This window comes from Saccopteryx bilineata, chromosome 6 (genome assembly GCF_036850765.1).
Source record: "Saccopteryx bilineata isolate mSacBil1 chromosome 6, mSacBil1_pri_phased_curated, whole genome shotgun sequence".
NCBI lineage: Eukaryota > Metazoa > Chordata > Mammalia > Chiroptera > Emballonuridae > Saccopteryx > Saccopteryx bilineata.
This window is the reverse complement of record NC_089495.1, coordinates 139,145,395-139,162,513: the sequence shown is the minus strand read 5'-3', so window position 1 is coordinate 139,162,513 and position 17,119 is coordinate 139,145,395. Positions and strand designations below refer to the sequence as shown.

Genomic DNA, 17,119 nt, shown 5'->3' with positions numbered 1-17,119 from the left:
TTTTAATTAAAAAAAAAAAAAAAGAAAACACAGGCATGACCAACAATAACATGCCTGGGTTTGAGCCCGACAGCTTTGAGCCTTTTCTTCTCTTATTTTGGAGTTAGTCCATTTAAAAATAGTATCCGTTTTTCTATTCTTTCCTTTCTTCTTTCTCGCTTCTTCCTCTTTTCTTCTTTCTCTCACTCTTTCTTTCTTTTCTTCTTTTTTTTAAAATTATTTTTATTTATTTATTCATTTTAGAGGAGAGAGAGAGAGAGAGAGAGAGAAGGGGGGAGGAGCAGGAAGCTTCAACTCCCATATGTGCCTTGACCGAGCAAGCCCAGGGTTTTGAACCGACAACTTCAGCATTCCAGGTCAATGCTTTATCCACTGCGCCACCACAGGTCAGGCTCTTTCCTTCTTTTTACTATCCCATCACCAAAAGCGAGAACAAATTATGATCAGTAGATACTCGGATTTCCTTTGCTTTTTTCTGGGAGAAAGAAAATGCTTTTTCTGTTGCTCTCTTTTAAATTGTTTTCTTTTTCCCATAAGTGATTACTTCTTTTTTAAAAAAAATTTATTTATTTATTTACAGAGACAGAGAGAGAGTCAGAGAGAGGGATAGATAGGGACAGACAGGAACGGAGAGATGAGAAGCATTAATCATTAGTTTTTCGTTGCACATTGCGACACCTTGGTTGTTCATTGATTGCTTTCTCATATGTGCCTTGACCAGGGGCTTTCAGCAGACCACGTAACCTCTTGCTTGAGCCAGTCAGTCACCTTGGGTCCAAGCTGGTGAGGTTTTGCTCAAACCAGATGAGCCCGCGCTCAAGCTGGCAACCTCAGAGTCTCAAACCTGGGTCCTCAACATCCCAGTCCGGTGCTCTATCCACTGCGCCACCGCCTGGTCAGGCAAGTGATTACTTCTTGATGACTTTTTTGTTTTATTTTATTTATTTATTTTATTTTTTTATAGAGACAGAGAGTGAGTCAGAGAGAGGGATAGACAGACAGGAACAGAGAGAGATGAGAAGCATCAATCATTAGTTTTTCATTGCACATTGCAACACCTTAATTGTTCATTGATTGCTTTCTCAGATGTGCCTTGACCACCGGCCTTCAGCAGACGAGTAAACCCTTGCTGGAGCCAGCAATCTTGGGTTCAAGTTGGTGGGCTTTTTGCTCAAACTAGATGAGCCCGCGCTCAAGCTGGCAACCTCAGGGTCTCAAACCCGGGTCCTCTGCATCCCAGTCTGATGCTCTATCCACTGCGCCACCGCCTGGTCAGGCTTGATGACTTTTTTGATGAGGCTCACCATTCCAAGGCCAGATCCCGGATCCCGGATGAGGCAGGAGAGGGGCGGGAAACGGAGGGTCCCCACTGCCCACTGCCCAGGGAAGGTAGGTGGGGCTGTCCCGCCAGGTAGCGTTGCCCCCTCCCCTCCTCTGCTGTCTCAGGTAAGTTCTTGTGAGGGAGTGGGAGAGGAAGACACCTGAGGATGGGGAGGCCACGGAGGTGTGTGACCCTATTCGCTCCCTTTGTTATTCGCGGTACCGTTCCCGCCCGCCCCGGCCTTGCCTTCACGTTAGAGGACTAGCAGGCTGGGAGAGATGAGGTCGCCCCTGCCCTCGAAGCTCCGGTAGGGCGAGGCTGCGGGGTCACCTCCGCAGTTTTTCCAGGCGGCGAGGACCAGCAAGGAAGGAACCCCCAAGCGGGACCTGGGTGCAGAGTCAGGATAGAGAAGGAGGGGTCGCCCCGCCCCCCGTTGCCCTGCCCCGACCGCCTGACCCCGCCCCCACCCCGGTCAACCCCGCCTCCGGCGCCCCCAACACCAGCTCCTCCCCGCGGTGCAGCCCCCCCAGCGCCCCTCCCTTGTCGCGTACGGTCCCGGCCAAACGCGCTCCGGTTCCTGCGGCACCCGGCTAGCTCGGCGGGCAGTGGGCCATGGGCAGCGGAAGCAGCCGGAGTGGCCGGGCCCTGAGGCGGCTGCGAGGCCCCGACAGCCGGCCGGCGGGGCCCGGCGGGGCTGCTTCGGAGGGCGGGACGGGGCCGCGGGCCTCGGCGAAGGCGACAGTGTGGGAGGAGGCCCCGGAGACAGCGGGGGTGGAGGCTGGAGGCGCGGCTGACCCCGACCCCGGACCCGATCACGGCCCCGTTGCGACCTCCGACGGCCGGGACGAAACCCTGCGCCTGCTGGACCAGCTGCTGAAAGAGTCTGCGGCCTGGGGGCCTGGGGAGGCGGCCCTGCGGGGCCCAGCGGGGCCCCAACCCATCGCCGCCGGCGCGGGGAGCCGGGTGAGTGTGGCTGCACCCCGAATGCGCCCAGTCCTCAGCGCCTCCCCCCTGCGTGTCCTCCGGGCCACGTGCTGTCCTCCCACCCGCCCCCAGTCGCCACCAGCTCCCTCGGCCTGTGCCAAACGCTGTCTCGCTGTCCCCGAATCCCTCCGAGGACCTTGCGGATCATTCGGCCTCTCGTTCCCTAGCACGACTCTGATTTTCTCCCTGTCCGCCTCCTCTGGGTGCTGGCTTAACTGGGTGACAATGCTGAGAGCAGCCTTAAAGAACAGGGGACAGGCACCCCTGGGCAGAAGTGCGTCTCCGGGGCTTCCTTCTAGCCAGAGCTCGCCTTCCTTTTTTCCTCTTGGAGCTGTGTGTCTGCCTGCTTGGTATAGCTTCCCGGGCGCCAGGCCCAGGTGAGAGCTGGCCAGGGGTGCCTCCCCTTTGGCAGCCCCTGGGGACACTGGCGGAGGAAGTGCTCAGTGGTGGGACCGGTAGCCAGACAGTGGTTTCACAAATGCCCTGCGTGTCAGACTCCTTGAGATTTTCGCCTTGTCGGCCAATCCGTGCGCTTACTGCGGGATCTCTTCTTGGCTTCCCTATTTCCTCGTCCAGAACACCTGTAACAATATTCGTGCTGTTCTAGAAAACAAAATGAGCACTCTGGTTTGGCAACAGACTTCACTCCAGCAGAACTGAAGGAACAAGATCTTGAAGAGTAGCTCCTGGGCGTGAGGAGGACGCTGCAGGCAGCACCCGCGGGCCCAGAGTCCCGCACAGGCTCTGCCTCCCCGCTGGGGACCTGCGGGAAGCGGTGCCTTTCAGCGGTGGAATCCCGAAAACGCCTCCGCGAGGGTGGGGAGGCCGGCTCACCCTGACAGCGCAGGGCCTTCCTGCGTTCCCCCGCCCACCCCCTGCCCTTGCTGCCCTCCCCAAGTGAGCTGCAGTTAAGCAGGCTGAATTATATAACAGGATTCCTTCAAGGCTACATCAGCACTGGTTATATAACACTAAAAACGGAAGAACAGTGGAGAAATTGAGGGAAATTCTGAGATAGCATGGAAACAATGTTTTAGGCTTCAGTTTCTAAGTGCTTTGGAAACTTCAGTTGTGCAAATGAGAAAATGGATTCCCCCCCAGACACTGAGCATCGCTGCGGCTCAGGGTGCAGGGGCCACCTTACTGGTCCTTTGGTCATTTCTCAATTTTTTTAAAAAAATTTATTTTTCTGAAGCTGGAAACGGGGAGAGACAGTCAGACAGACTCCCACATGCGCCCGACTGGGATCCACCCGGCACGCCCACCAGGGGGCGACGCTCTGCCCACCAGGGGGCGATGCTCTGCCCCTCCGGGGCATCGCTCTGTTGCGACCAGAGCCACTCTAGCGCCTGGGGCATAGGCCAAGGAGCCATCCCCAGCTCCTGGGCCATCTTTGCTCCAATGGAGCCTCGCTGCGGGAGGGGAAGAGACAGAGAGGAAGGAGAGGGGGAGGGGTGGAAAAGCAGATGGACACTTCTCCTGTGTGCCCTGGCCGGGGATCGAACCCGGGACTTCTGCACGCCAGGCCGATGCTCTACCACTGAGCCAACCAGCCAGGGCCATTTCTCAAGTTTTTTTTTTTTTTTTTTGTATTTTTCTGAAGCTGGAAACGGGAGAGACAGTCAGACAGACTCCCGCATGCGCCCGACCGGGATCCACCTGGCACGCCCACCAGGGGCGACGCTCTGCCCACCAGGGGGCGATGCTCTGCCCCTCCGGGGCGTCGCTCTGCCGCGACCAGAGCCAGTCTAGCGCCTGGGGCAGAGGCCAAGGAGCCATCCCCAGCGCCGGGGCCATCTTTGCTCCAATGGAGCCTTGGCTGCGGGAGGGGAAGAGAGAGACAGAGAGGAAGGAGGGGGTTGGGGGTGGAGAAGCAAATGGGCGCTTCTCCTATGTGCCCTGGCCGGGAATCGAACCCAGTTCCCCCACACGCCAGGCCGACGCTCTACCGCTGAGCCAACCGGCCAGGGCCCATTTCTCAAGTTTTTAGGTGAGCTCCTACTAGGCGCCGGGCACCACTCTAGGTCCTGGAGAACAGCACAGAAGGCACACTGTCTTTGTCCTAACGAAGGCCACGATCTAAGGAGGTGGGGGAGGGAAGAGGTCTGCCGACACAGTAGAATACAGTGTGGTTCGAGTTCTGTGTTGAGTTCACCAGAGGAGTAACTGAGCTCTGGAGAAGTCAGGATGGCATTCCAGAAGGACAGAAGAACAGCACTTGACTCGAATCTGGAAGAGTCTATGGCCTTAGCCAGGCAAACAAGTGGAGAAGAGCCTTTGGGCAGAGAGAACTCCAGATGCAGTCAATGGTGGCCCGGTGGCCGGGAAGCACAAAAGTTGATGCAGATGTTGGCCGCTGTCTATGGTTGGAGGAAGCCCAGCTGGGTAGGGGTGGCCAGATGCCAGGCCTCAGGGACTGTTGTGGAGAGCTGGATGTTGCTGTGTGTGTGCCACCTTAAGCAATGCCAGTGGAAATGTGGCCTGGGAGTTTGACAAGCCCTAACCGGACTCTGGTCGGTAGGGTGAGCAGTGGTGTGGCCAGAATGGCAGTTCTTTCACACCTGAGTACTGGGAGCCTGTTACCAGCAGGAGGGCAGCCCCCGGCCCAAGGCCACCAATCCAGGTTCTCCTTAGACTCTGCTGCCTGACAGCTGAAGTCCAGGACCCCTTTCATTCCTTGACAGTTTGGGAATCACAGATTGCTAGAGCCAAAGGGACCTTAGCAACCGCTCAGGGCTACCTTCTCATTTACACTGCAGAGGCCAGCTTCGTGACTGCCCAAGTCCCCCAAGCAGGGCTAGGAGCCCCACCAGGTCATCTGCCTCTGGGGCCAAGGACCTGGGTGAGGGCACCCGGGGCAGGAACACGCAGTCTAGTTGAGTCCTCAGTAATTGTGTATTAACTGGAGTTTTGGAAGAATTATGTGAAAATGTATGTGCCTGACCAGGCGGTGGTGCAGTAGATAAGAGTGTCAACTTGGGACCCTGAGGACCCAGGTTCAAAACTCGAAGGTCACTGGCTTGAGTGTGGGATCATATACATGACCCCATGGTCACTGGCTTGAGCCCAAGGTTGCTGGCTTGAGCAAGGTGTCACTGGCTCGGCTGGAGCACCTCCCTCCCTGTCAATGCACATGAGAAGCAATCGAACTCAAGTGCTACAACTACAAGTTGATGCTTCTCATCTCTCCCTTCCTATCTGTCTTTCCTCTCTCTTCTCTCTCTCCCCTCTCACTCTCTCTCACTATAAAAAACAAAAAAGATGTATGTGAATGTGCTTTATAAAGGGATAAAACACTATATAATGTGTTATTTTCCTCTAATCCCACCCCTTTAGCTTCTCCAGGTCCCCCAGACTGACTTTCTCTTTGAAACACTTTCCTGAAGGCCAGGCCTTGTGAAGGGAGTTGTGTAGGACCTAGAACTGGTGGTCTCAGAGTCACAGACTCCCTTTGTAAAAACCCTTTATCTCTTGAGCAATGTACAACAGCTCTTATAGCAATGTCCTTCCTCCTCAGCCAGCAGCCTTTGCTGCCTGCGAGGCCATTAAGTAAGGACAATAGCGCCCTCTGGTGGTGAAAAGAGGACTGAACCTTGTTGGCAAAAGACTGAAATTTGCTGAGGCTGGAAGATGGAGGTACCAGGAGGTCCAGTACCTTGTTCTCCCTCCTTGTGTGTTAAAATTTCGCCCTGGCCAACCGGCTCAGTGGTAGAGTGTCGGCCTGGCGTGCAGGAGTCCCGGGTTCGATTCCCAGCCAGGGAACACAGGAGAAGCTCCCATATGCTTCTCCATCCCTCTCCCCTCCTTCCTCTCTGTCTCTCTCTTTTCCTCCCGCAGCCAAGGCTCCATTGGAGCAAAAGTTGGCCCAGGCGCTAAGGATGGCTCTATGGCCTCTGCCTCAGGCGCTAGAATGGCTCTGGTTGCAACAGAGCGGCGCCCCAGATGGGCAGAGCATCGCCCCCTAGTGGGCATGCCGGGTGGATCCCAGTTGGGCGCATGCGGGAGTCTGTCTGACTGCCTCCCCGTTTCCAGCTTCAGAAAAAGAAAAAAAAGAAAAAAACTTTCCATAATGAAACCTGAAATATCAAGCAACCAAATATGAGTCTCAAAGAAGAGAACCGCTGATCCACGCCATGTGGGTGGAGCTCAGAACTGTGATTCTGAGTGAAAGAAGTCAGACAAGAAAGCGTGTATGCCGTGCGAATGCAGTACGGAGGTTTCTAGAGGGTGCACGCATGTCTGCAGGGATGGGAAGCGGACAGGTGGTTGCCTGGAGGTGGGAGGAAAGAAGAAACAGCACAGAGTGGGTGAAGAACATGTTTAGTACTTTGCGGTGATTGGTTGACAGGTGTTTCCGTGTTTGAAAACCTACCAAATCGCAATCTTTAAACACGTGCAGCTTGTCCTATGGGATTTTGTACATGATTGATGTGTGTGCATATTCGAGGTGGGACAAAAAGTGGGTTGCCAGTTGTGAGTATGTGAAACACAAAGAGTTTGCTCTTGTATTATTATCTTCCATATGAACAACGGTAAACCTAGTTTTGCCTCAACCTGTATATATTTACATATAAAGCTGTTAAGGGCTAAGAGAAGGACTCTTTAAGTAGAAAAAGCAGGATATAATACTTTCTTTTTTTTTTTGGACAGAGACAGAGAGAGAATCAAGAGAAAGGGACAGACAGACAGGAAGGGAGAGAGATGAGAAATATCAATTCTTCATTGTGTTACCTTATTCACTGATTGCTTCTTATACGTGCCTTGATTGGAGGGCTACAGCAGAGCGAGTGACCTCTTGCTCAAGCCAGTGACCTTGCACTCAAGCCAGCAACCTTGGGCTTCAAGACAGTGACCTTGGGCCTCGAGCCCACGCTCAAGCCAGCCACCCTGCACTCAAGCTGGCGACCTTGGGGTTTTATCCTTTTTTTTTTTTTTTTTTTTACAGAGACAGAGAAAGAGTCAGAGAGAGGGATAGATAGGGACAGACAGGAATGGAGAGAGATGAGAAGCATCCATCATTAGTTTTTCATTGCGACACCTTAGTTGTTCATTGATTGCTTTCTCATATGTGTCCTGACTGTGGGCCTTCAGCAGACTGAGTAACCCCTTGCTCAAGCCAGTGATCTTGGGTCCAAGCTGGTGAGCTTTTGCTCAAACCAGATGAGCTCGCACTCAAGCTGGCAACCTCGGGGTCTCGAACCTGGGTCCTCCGCATCCCAGTCCGACGCTCTATCCACTGTGCCACCGCCTGGTCAGGCACAACCTTGGGGTTTTGAACCCGGGTCCTCTGCGTCCCAGTCCAACACTATCCACTGCACCACCGCCTGGTCAGGCTATAGTTGATTTTCTAAAAAATTAACTTGATATTTCACTATTCGAAAAAAAAAAAACCCTCTACTTGTAAGGGCCAGAGAAGACTTGAAAGGATCATCTTCAATTCCTCCATGTTTTCTGGGTCTTGTTCAACTGCGGTGTGGTTTTTCAGAGCCTCGTTGGGATCTCGAGTGAGGACGTGTCCCTGCCCCGCCCAGACACACTCAGGCCTCCCTGAGCGCAGCTTGGTTCCCATGGCCCCAGCCCAGGCTCCTCCCTCCTTGCGGTCCAGATGTCTGACCTCAAGGTGGCAGACTGCCACCTGGCTGGTGGTGGAAACTTGTGTCTGCAGAGGCTGGGGCAGCCACCAGGGGCCACTGTGTCTGCTTTTCATCCTAGCTCCCCTTGCTGCTTCAGCAAACTTTATTTCTGGGAGCCCGCCTAACACCTTTACCATCAGGGCAAGTCAAGTTAAAGGCGTAACCAAATTGCTGAGAGAAAGGACCACACAGTCAAGTCACAGGCACAGAAAGAAAGGTGAAAACTGAACAGATAGAACAAGGCTGACCAGTCAGGGAAATTATTAAAGAAAGAGTACGACCTACCTTTTGAACAGATGTAATCGTGTCCCGCGTGGTCCCCGCCCTGAGAGGCTGGCAGTGCACTGTTGGTGCAGATGTTTAAGTCCAAGCTTGTGTCCTTTCATCCGGTTGCTCTCCTGATGGGAGAAACGATATCGGTTAACAACCCTTACAAAATCCAGTGATGAAAGGAATAGCCACCCCAGGTGACAGCAAAAGCTGGCTCCAGCAGAAACTGGCAAGAGGAAACTAGGGTCCCTATAGAATGACATCATAAAAAAACAGTGGAAGGATGGTTGGATGGCCTCCAAGACTATACCCAGGCCAAGTGAGGAAAGCTGCAGGGAGGCAGATTGGCATTAATTCGGAGAAAACTCAGATATACCTAAGAGAATTGAAAGCACATCTCAGACTTTTGTTCACCCATGGTCATGGAAGTGTTAGTCACAAAAGGCGAAAGGAAGCAGTCCAAGTGTCCATCGACAAGATAGCTAAACAAAATGAGTAAACAAAATGAATAACGAAAATATGGTACAATCACAATGAGCTGTCACCTCACACCTGTCAGAATGGCTCTCATCAATAAAGATACAAGTGTTGGCGAGGATGTGGAGAAAAGGGAACCCTCCTGCACTGTTGGTGGGAATGCAGACTGGTGCAGCCACTGTGGAAAACAGTGTGGAGATTCCTCAAAAACTTAAAAATGGATCTGCATTATGACCTAATGATTCCACTTCTCGGTATATGGTCGAAGAAATCCAAAACACTAATTTGAAAAAATATGCACCCCTGTGTTCATTGCAGTGTTATTTACAATAGGCAAGATGTGAAAGCAACGAAGTGTCCATCACTAGATGAGTGGATAAAAATGTGGTGGTACATATATACAATGGAATAGTACTGGCCATAAAAAGTAATGGAATCTTATCATTTGTGACAGTGGGGATGGACCTAGAGGGTATTATGCTAAGAGAAATGAGTCAGTTAAAGAAAGACAAATACTGTAAAGTTTCACTTATATGTGGAGTCTAAAGAGCAAAATAAATGAACAAAATAGAAACAGACTCATGGCTACAAAGAACAGACTGATGGCTGCCAGAGGGGAGGGGGAGGGGCTGGACAGAAATGGTGAAGGGACCGAGAAGTACAGACTGGTAGTTACAGTCACGGGGTGTCCAGCACAGCCTAGGGACTCTCATCAGTGACACCGTAACAACTATGTGTGGTGCCAGGTGGGACTGGAAATATCAGGGGGACACTTTGTCAAGGATATACTTGTCTAACCACTGTACACCTGCAACTAATATGAATATTGACTATAAGCAGAAATTGAAAAAAATAAATTTTAAAAAAGAGGAAAATGTGGTGCAGTCATTCCTCGTTTTCCATCAGGGACTGGTTTTAGGGCCCCTGTGGATACCAGAGTCTTCAGATGCTCAAGTCTCTTTCTTAAAACGGTGTAGTAATATGCATATAACCTATCACAACTTCTTGTATACTTAAAACTATTGCTAGATTACTTATTATATTTATTATACCTAATACAATGAAAATGCTGTGTAAGTAGTTGTTATTGTTTCTCGTATGTGCCCTGACTGGGGATTGAACCTGTGAGCTCGGTGTGTGAAGAGACGCTTTATCCACTGAGCCACCTGGCCAGGGCTTAACAGCTGTTGTATAGTCTGTATAGGTTCAGTACACATGCAGCCATTGTAGGCCTCACTACATAGCATACGCCAGCAAGGTTATTTTTTTCTTTCTCTGACTCTTTTCGCGACCCCTGGTGGGTTGAATCTATGGATGCAGAACCTGTGGAATAGGGGAGCCAACTGTGTGTACATACAATGGACTATTAATCAGTCCTGGGCTGAACTGGTGGCCTTCATCTGTCAGCAGAAAGCAGGACTGTCAGGAGGCTCACCATTGATGACCTTTTGATGCCTCTTTCTTTTGTCCTTCTCAAGGTGTCCCCAAAACAGAGTGCTGAGGACCACCCAGAGAGCAGCAGTGTCTGCGTCTCCAAGTAAGTACCGGGGAGCTCACCTCCTGTCAGACTGCTGTTGGCTCGACCTGCCCCCAGAGCCCTCTTGCCCCCCCCTCCACACCTCCCCTCCGTTTCCCCTGGGTCCCAGCTCCTTTCCCAGACACAGCTGCCCCTTTAAATGCAAAGCTCCGCCTCTCGGGGGAAGGTCCCAGCCCTGGGAAAGGGCAGAAGCCTTACAACCTCTCAACAGCTTTGACCTCCCTTCTGGAAATGGCCCTGACTCAGCTCATACAGGACATTCCCTCCCCCCCTGCTCCATCCCAGCCCCACCCGTTCACTCAGGATGAGACAGGCCTTGGCCTTCAGGAGTTCACTACCTAGAGGAGTAACAAAAGGCCCCTCTGAACCTATTACAGTCTTTTCAGGAAAACACATGTAAAACTCCCCGGAAGGCTTCCAGTGGAGGACCACAGGCCCAGAGACCAGGCCTTCTGCGAGGCCCTGCGCTGCTGTTTGCCCGGCACCAGGAGCAGTCGGCACAGGCTGGGGTGACAGACTGATATGACCTTCAACCTGGCCCATTCCCACCTTGTCTTTCTGGTCTCTGATGGGTGACAGTGATTTGCGCTTTGTCACTGGGGTGCCAGTGATTATGGTGCTCAAAATCACGGATGTGAAAAGTTGGAGAATTCTGGCTTAACAGCTATATATTTTTAAAATGTACTTAGATTTTTCCAATGATTTGAGGATGGTGGGCGGGTGGGAGAAGGAGGGAAAGAGACAGAAGCATTAACTTGTTGTTACACTCAGTTGTTCCATCAATTGTAGTTGTCCACTCATTAGTTACTTTCTGTATGTGTCCTCACTGGGGATCAAACCCGCGACCTTGACGCACTAGGACGGTATTTTTATGAAGTGAGAAGCAGGGAGGCAGTTAGACTCCTGCATGTTCCTGACCGGGATCCACCCGGCATGCCCACCAGGGGGCGATGCTCTGCCCATCTGGGGCATTGCTCTGTTGCATCCAGAGCCATTCTAGCACTTGAGGCGGAGGCCATGGAGCCATCCTCAGCCCTCTGGGCCAACTTTGCTCCAATGGAGCCTTGGCTGTGGGAGGGGCAGAGACAGAGAGGAAGGAGAGGAGGAGGGGTGAAGAAGCAGATGGGCGCCTCTCCTGTGTGCCCTGGCCGGAAATTGAACCTAGGTAGGCCAATGCTCTACCTCTAAGCCAACTGGCCAGGGCCCTTAACAGCTATTTTTTTTAAAAAAATTTTCTGTGAACGCTTCATGAATTTGCATGTCATCCTAGTGCAGGGCCCATGCTAATCTTCTCTGTATCGTTCCAATTTTAGTACATGTGCTGCCGAAGCTAGCACTGACAGCTTTTTTTTTTTTTTTTTTTTTACAGAAACAGAGAGAGTCAGAGAGAGCGATAGATAGGGACAGACAGACAGGAATGGAGAGAGATGAGAAGCATCAATCATTAGTTTTTTGTTGCAACACCTTAGTTGTTCATTGATTGCTTTCTCATATGTGCCTTGACCACAGGGCTTAAGCAGACAGAGTGACCCCTTGCTCAAGCCAGTGACCTTGGGTCCAAGCTGGTGAGCCTTGCTCAAACCAGATGAGCCCGCGTTCAAGCTGGCGACCTCAGGGTCTTGAACCTGGGTCCTCCGCATCCCAGTCTGATGCTCTATCCACTGCATCACTGCCTGGTCAGGTTGACAGCTATTTTCTTTTTTTTTTTTAATAAATTTTTATTTTAATGGGGTGACATCAATAAATCAGGGTACATATATTCAAAGAAAACATTTCCAGGTTATCTTGTCATTTAGTTCTGTTGCATACCCATCACCCAAAGAGAGATCGTCCTCCGTCACCCTCTATCCAGTTTTCTTTGTACCCCTCCCTCTCCCCCCCCTAACCACCACACTCCTGTCCATGTCTTAGTCTCGCTTTTATGTCCCACCAATGTATGGAATCCTGCAGTTCTTGTTTTTTTCTGATTCACTTATTTCACTCCGCATAATGTTATCAAGATTCCACCATTCTGCTGTAAGTGCTCCGATGTCATCATTTCTTCTAGCTGAATAGTATACCATGGTGTATATGTGTTCCATCTTCTTTATCCAGTCTTCTATTTTTTTTACAGTGATTAAAAGCCTTTAAGCAAACTCTTGGCCAATACAGCAAGAATCCATAAAAGAGTAGTGTCCTTAACATGTTCACCAAGTCCAAGTTGGCCCCATCACCATGCCAAATCCCTGAAAAATGCAACCCAACCACAGTTCAGTCTGTTAGGAGCTGTCACAGGAAGCAGGAGTCCAGGAAAAGTCCACATCCAGGAAAAGTCCGCATGGCACTGGAATTGTTGTCACCATTCTATACTTTGCAGCTCATGTCCAAGTCCCAATGACTGCTGCTTCTAGCTGGTAATGGTCCAGGTAGACTGGAACAGCTATTTTTTTTATTACCAGTGCCAGATGGTTTCGGGGCAAGGGCCTTGCTGGTATCCCTTAGTCAGCAAACCTTTGCAGAGATCCTTCACCAAAGAGTGAGGTCTCCTCAGAGGTGCCGGCCATGGGTTCCAGGGAGGTCACAGAGGCTCCCCCATGGAGGGGCTGGTGGTTTAGTGGCTAGCAGGACGGGAGGAGGAGTCCATGGAGGAACGAGGAGGTAGGGAGTGGTCCGAGTAAGCAAAACTGCACGGTGGTGGCATTCAGCACAGGTCTGTGGGAGGAAATGGGAAGAGGCAAGTTTTGAAATGTAAGGAGAGCCTTGAATGCCAGGCTGAAACCATTGGTCATTACTGTCGGGTCAGAGAACGCTGGGGTCAGCTTTGGGCTTTGGGACACCACTATGACAGCGGAGGGTGACACAGCAAGAACACTTAGGCTCAACCCCCTTGCAGCAGCAGCCAAGGTCAAGAGCCTTGCTCAGCACAGTGGCAGGCTTTGCCTTGGGGGCTGCCAGGTCACTGGGGGACTGGGGGATGTCATTTCTCCCCAGGGCTGCAGCTTTCACAACCAGGGGTCTGGCCTGGGAGACCCAGAGAGGCTTTCTTCCTGCTGGGAGGTCCCCAGGCTCTGAACTGGTGCTCCTGGACACCTGCAGGACAGCTGGCTTCCTGCTCGGTCCTCTGGCTTGGCCAAGAGACCCTATTGCCCTTGAGGGCCTCTGAGGTGCCCCTCCCCATTCCAAATTCCTTCTCCCTTGCCATCTTCATTGCGCCCCAGAGGGGACAGAAGGGACAGGAAGTAACACTGCCTGGGCCCTTCCTCTGTCCCCAGTACTCTGCCGTGTGACCTTTTTGCCTAGTGCTTCTGGGGGCCAAGCTCCATGCGAATCACGCAACATTGAGCGTCTCATGTCATGCTCAGGTCAGCGTGCAGGGGCCCCCTCCTGTCCCACAGCTGCAGCTCCTGCTCCTGTGAGACCTCCCTCCCCCGCCAGAGGAGCAAGCCCAGGGAGTAAGTCAAGCCAATGGCTGCAGTGACACATCGCCCCCTTGCCGAGGGCACGATTCAGTGTCACATGCTGTTCATGCATTTTCTAATTTTTGCCTCAGAAGGAACCTACGAATATAGCTCCATTTTAGAGAAATAAATTTGCTACTGAGCTAGTAAGTGGCGGAGCTGAGTATTGAACTGGGCGCCCCCCTGCCTTGGGGCGCCCACCCTCAGATACTGCAGGCCCTGGATCCCTGGCAAGCAGGTCTGGGCAGAGAAGGCTGGGAAGTGAAGCCAGAGAACAGGCTCATGCAAGAGACAGGAAGGCATCCCCAGGCAAAGGCTTTGGTTTGGGTTGTAGAATGATCAGAACTCCGTCAAGGGGCCATGGTGGTTGTCCAGTAGAGAAACCGAGGTCCAAGGCGACATCTTGCCTCCTGACACTCCCCTCTGTGTTTCTGGCCCGCAGAGCCCGAGGCAGCAGCCACAAGATACCGGACAGCCAGGCGGTCATCTTGTACGACTACTCAGAGGAGGAGCTGATGGCCAGCATTGAGCAGGAGTACTGTCGCTGAGGCCCCGTCCGTCAGTCCCATGCTGCGGACTAGGCCTCCCGGGACCCGGGCTGGGGGTGTGTGTCCCCCTGCCCCGCCCAGCAGAGCCAAGCCGCTGCGACATGTAGCTACTCACGGCTCTTTCCACTAGCCTTTCCAGTCCGTAGTCAGCCGGTCCTAGCACGGCCGGCTGCTGGCTGTCATGCGTGTCAGAAGGAGGTGGTCAGCCATGTAGACCCAGCCCAAAAGGAGGTGCAGGTGCTGGCTCCTACAGGTGTGTGGGCAGGTGATGTTCAGACACCCGCCCTCCTGTCAGCTTCAGGTCCTGTACTTGAGGCTCGGCAGGGGCCTGAGCACTTCCCCTCTGGGAGCCGCTCCGTACCCGGGCCTGGGGGGCTCCCTAGCAGAACACGGCTCAGACCAGATACCTCAGGGCTGCTAGCACATCCCACAGAGCTTCAGGAAGGTTCCACGGTGAGGGGGCACCCAGATGTGCCCTGCCCAGCTGGAGAGAGTCACTCTGGGTCCCAGGGAGGTTGTCCAGCTGGCCTGCGGTGGGTCTCAGAGTCTACCTCTCACCAGCTCCCAGGTGAGACCCACGCTGCCGGCTCCCAGCCACACCTGAGCAGCGAGCGAGGCTTGAGTGGAATTCTACACCCTGGAGCTAGAGGCTGCTCAGAGCTCAGCCCACCTCCCTCCGGAGGGACAGCCCTGGGCCGGAGCTGGTGCTCAGCTCTGATCCTTGCTCTTGCACTCACTAGCAATAACTCTCCCTCTCCAGGCCTCAGTTTCCCTCTTAAAGACTGACAACCTGGGGTCACACAGCTCCAGGCTTCCTTGCTCTCTCTTGTTCCCACACCCCTGGGGCACAGAGCTGCACCCTACTGAGGGTGCTGGCATGCCCCCCCCGGAAAGGGTCTTCGGGGTCACCTGCTCACACCCGAAGCATGCCTGGTGGGGCCCATCCCATGGAAGGTGCACATCAGCCGTGAGCCCAGAAGAGCCGAGATAGTTTCCAGCTGATGGATGAAAAAGCTGACCTGCCTAGGACACCTCACGTACCAGAGGCAGGGCCAGGGGACCGTGGCCTGACCGGGAGGTGGGACTTCTGTGTGGCCCAGGTGTGCTGCTCCAGAGAAGGGCCATGAGGTCAGTGGTAGGGCCCCTCCAGAGTGGCTGATGAGGTCATCAGCACGAAGAGGCACGCAGAGGTGACAGTGATTTTTGCCAAAGCCAGAATCGGCCCCAGTTTGTCTTGAGTTTACCACTAGCACAATGGAGTCCTTGGCGTCGCCTGCAAAATGCAAGAGCATCGCAGAAACCAATCAGCGGCCACTGGCACTGTCTCCAGATCCACAGGCCTGTCACCATCATGGGCAGAGGGGTGTTTCCGTGAACTTTCCTTATTTGACAAGCATGCCTTTGGTTCTGCGAAGTCAGGATGGAGCCGTGACATCTCGGGAGGATTGGCTCAGAACCCCCCTTCCCAAAAGGAGAGCTGTATGTCACCCAAGCCCAAACCCTTTCTTTTGATCTAACAATTAAAACCGTTACCATTCTAGTAATACAAATGCTTCTTTTAAAAGAAGTTAAAATTTTATTTCCCACAACCAGACAGATCAGGCCTTGACTTCATGATATAAAATGTTTCTAGTTTTACACTATTATTTAGTTCAGATGGGACACATGGAGCCAGTTTCTAAGAGGAAGATGAGATCCCTTCATTTTCCAGTGGAAACCTCATAAAACCCTTCATAAGAAAAAAAGTGCCAAGGACAACTTCTGGTACTTACGGTCTATGTCAGTGTTGAGGTGAATACACTTCCTCAAAGCCAAGAAGTAACAGCAGTAGTTGTCAGGCCATTTTTTATTATTCCTCAGATTCAGAACAAGTGTCTTCGGAACAGCAGCTAGCTCCATAAAGCCACGTGTCTGCATGCTGCCCGGTCTCCAGGGTGAGAGGAGGGTGCTGAGCACTAAGGGGGGTGCCGGTGGTGGCAGCGGGGTGCGGGCCAGGGGGAGGCTGCACGCAGTGACCAGGCAGGGCACCTGCCACATGCCGGGTACAGCCCTGGGCTTGGGGCCGCTCGGTGTTGCTTCTGCTCTGGAGCTGAGTGTGGGAGCTGCTCGTGGCCGGGGAGGGATGAGGCTGAAATAGAGGAAGGAAGACAGCGTCTCAGAAGCGAAGGTCAGGCAACGCAGGTTCCTGTCTGAAGTCGAAGCGCCATGCACTTGTCTTCTGCTTTCTGTGTCGTGGGAGTTCCCAAGACATGGAACATGGCAAGCACGTGCCCTTCCTGGGTCTAGAAACACTGCGTGGGCTTTCTGGGAAAGGTGCAGTGAGGTTCAGGTTCCCAGCCCCTCACCAGGAGAGGAGCTTTTCTAAGACACGCCTCTCTGATGTTACAGAGACACCGTGGCCCTAGTGCCTGGGCTGCCACCCTCACTGCGCGGTGAGATGCCCATGGTCATGCCCCAGGGGTTTCTGTTCAGTCCTCCTCTGGTCCCATCTCCTGAGCCCCTGCTGCCCTGAACCTGGCCCTCCGCTAGATGCCGGGACTCGTGCCTAGCCTATCTGGGCTCGGCCAGTGAGGACGTGCTATTTCTGGAGGCACAGGCACACCTGTTGACAGTATTCACCTGGAGAAGGTAAAGGCAGTCACGGGACACAGCCCAAGCCTCACCAAAGGTCTAACCTGGGTGGGGTTTTTTTTCCTGTTCTGGTCGTAATGACTCGAGAGAAAAGCCTTCTTGGTTGCTGTTGAGAGGGTTGGGAACATTGGAGGATCTGGAGATCAGCGCCTCGGGAAGAAGGCAATGTAACAGCAGCCCTTTGGTGGGGTGACCGCTAAACCTCCAGGAACAAATCAGACCTTACCCAGCGTGTGGGGCTCTCCTTTCTGGTTTGACGAAACCCTTTCGTTTCCAGGGTT

At 52.9% G+C, this 17,119-nt stretch overlaps 1 protein-coding gene and 1 non-coding gene across 3 annotated transcripts; one reads left to right on the top strand and one right to left on the bottom strand.

Annotated features, from left to right (window-relative positions):
- Positions 1-1,844: 1,844 nt before the first annotated feature.
- Positions 1,845-15,924, top strand: CYS1 (cystin 1). 2 transcript variants are annotated; one of them, XM_066236790.1, is made up of 4 exons: positions 1,845-2,284; positions 10,164-10,222; positions 10,600-10,731; positions 14,102-15,924. In XM_066236790.1, the coding sequence occupies exons 1-4, from the start codon at positions 1,934-1,936 to the stop codon at positions 14,205-14,207; spliced, it is 648 nt and encodes a 215-aa protein (XP_066092887.1). In that variant the 5' UTR covers positions 1,845-1,933; the 3' UTR covers positions 14,208-15,924. The 2 variants fall into 2 exon arrangements, with proteins under 2 accessions (XP_066092887.1, XP_066092888.1); XM_066236791.1 differs by lacking the exon at positions 10,600-10,731.
- Positions 11,449-11,559, bottom strand: LOC136309735 (U6 spliceosomal RNA). Its single transcript, XR_010726386.1, has one exon. It is a non-coding gene; the product is annotated as a U6 spliceosomal RNA (small nuclear RNA).
- Positions 15,925-17,119: the final 1,195 nt, after the last annotated feature.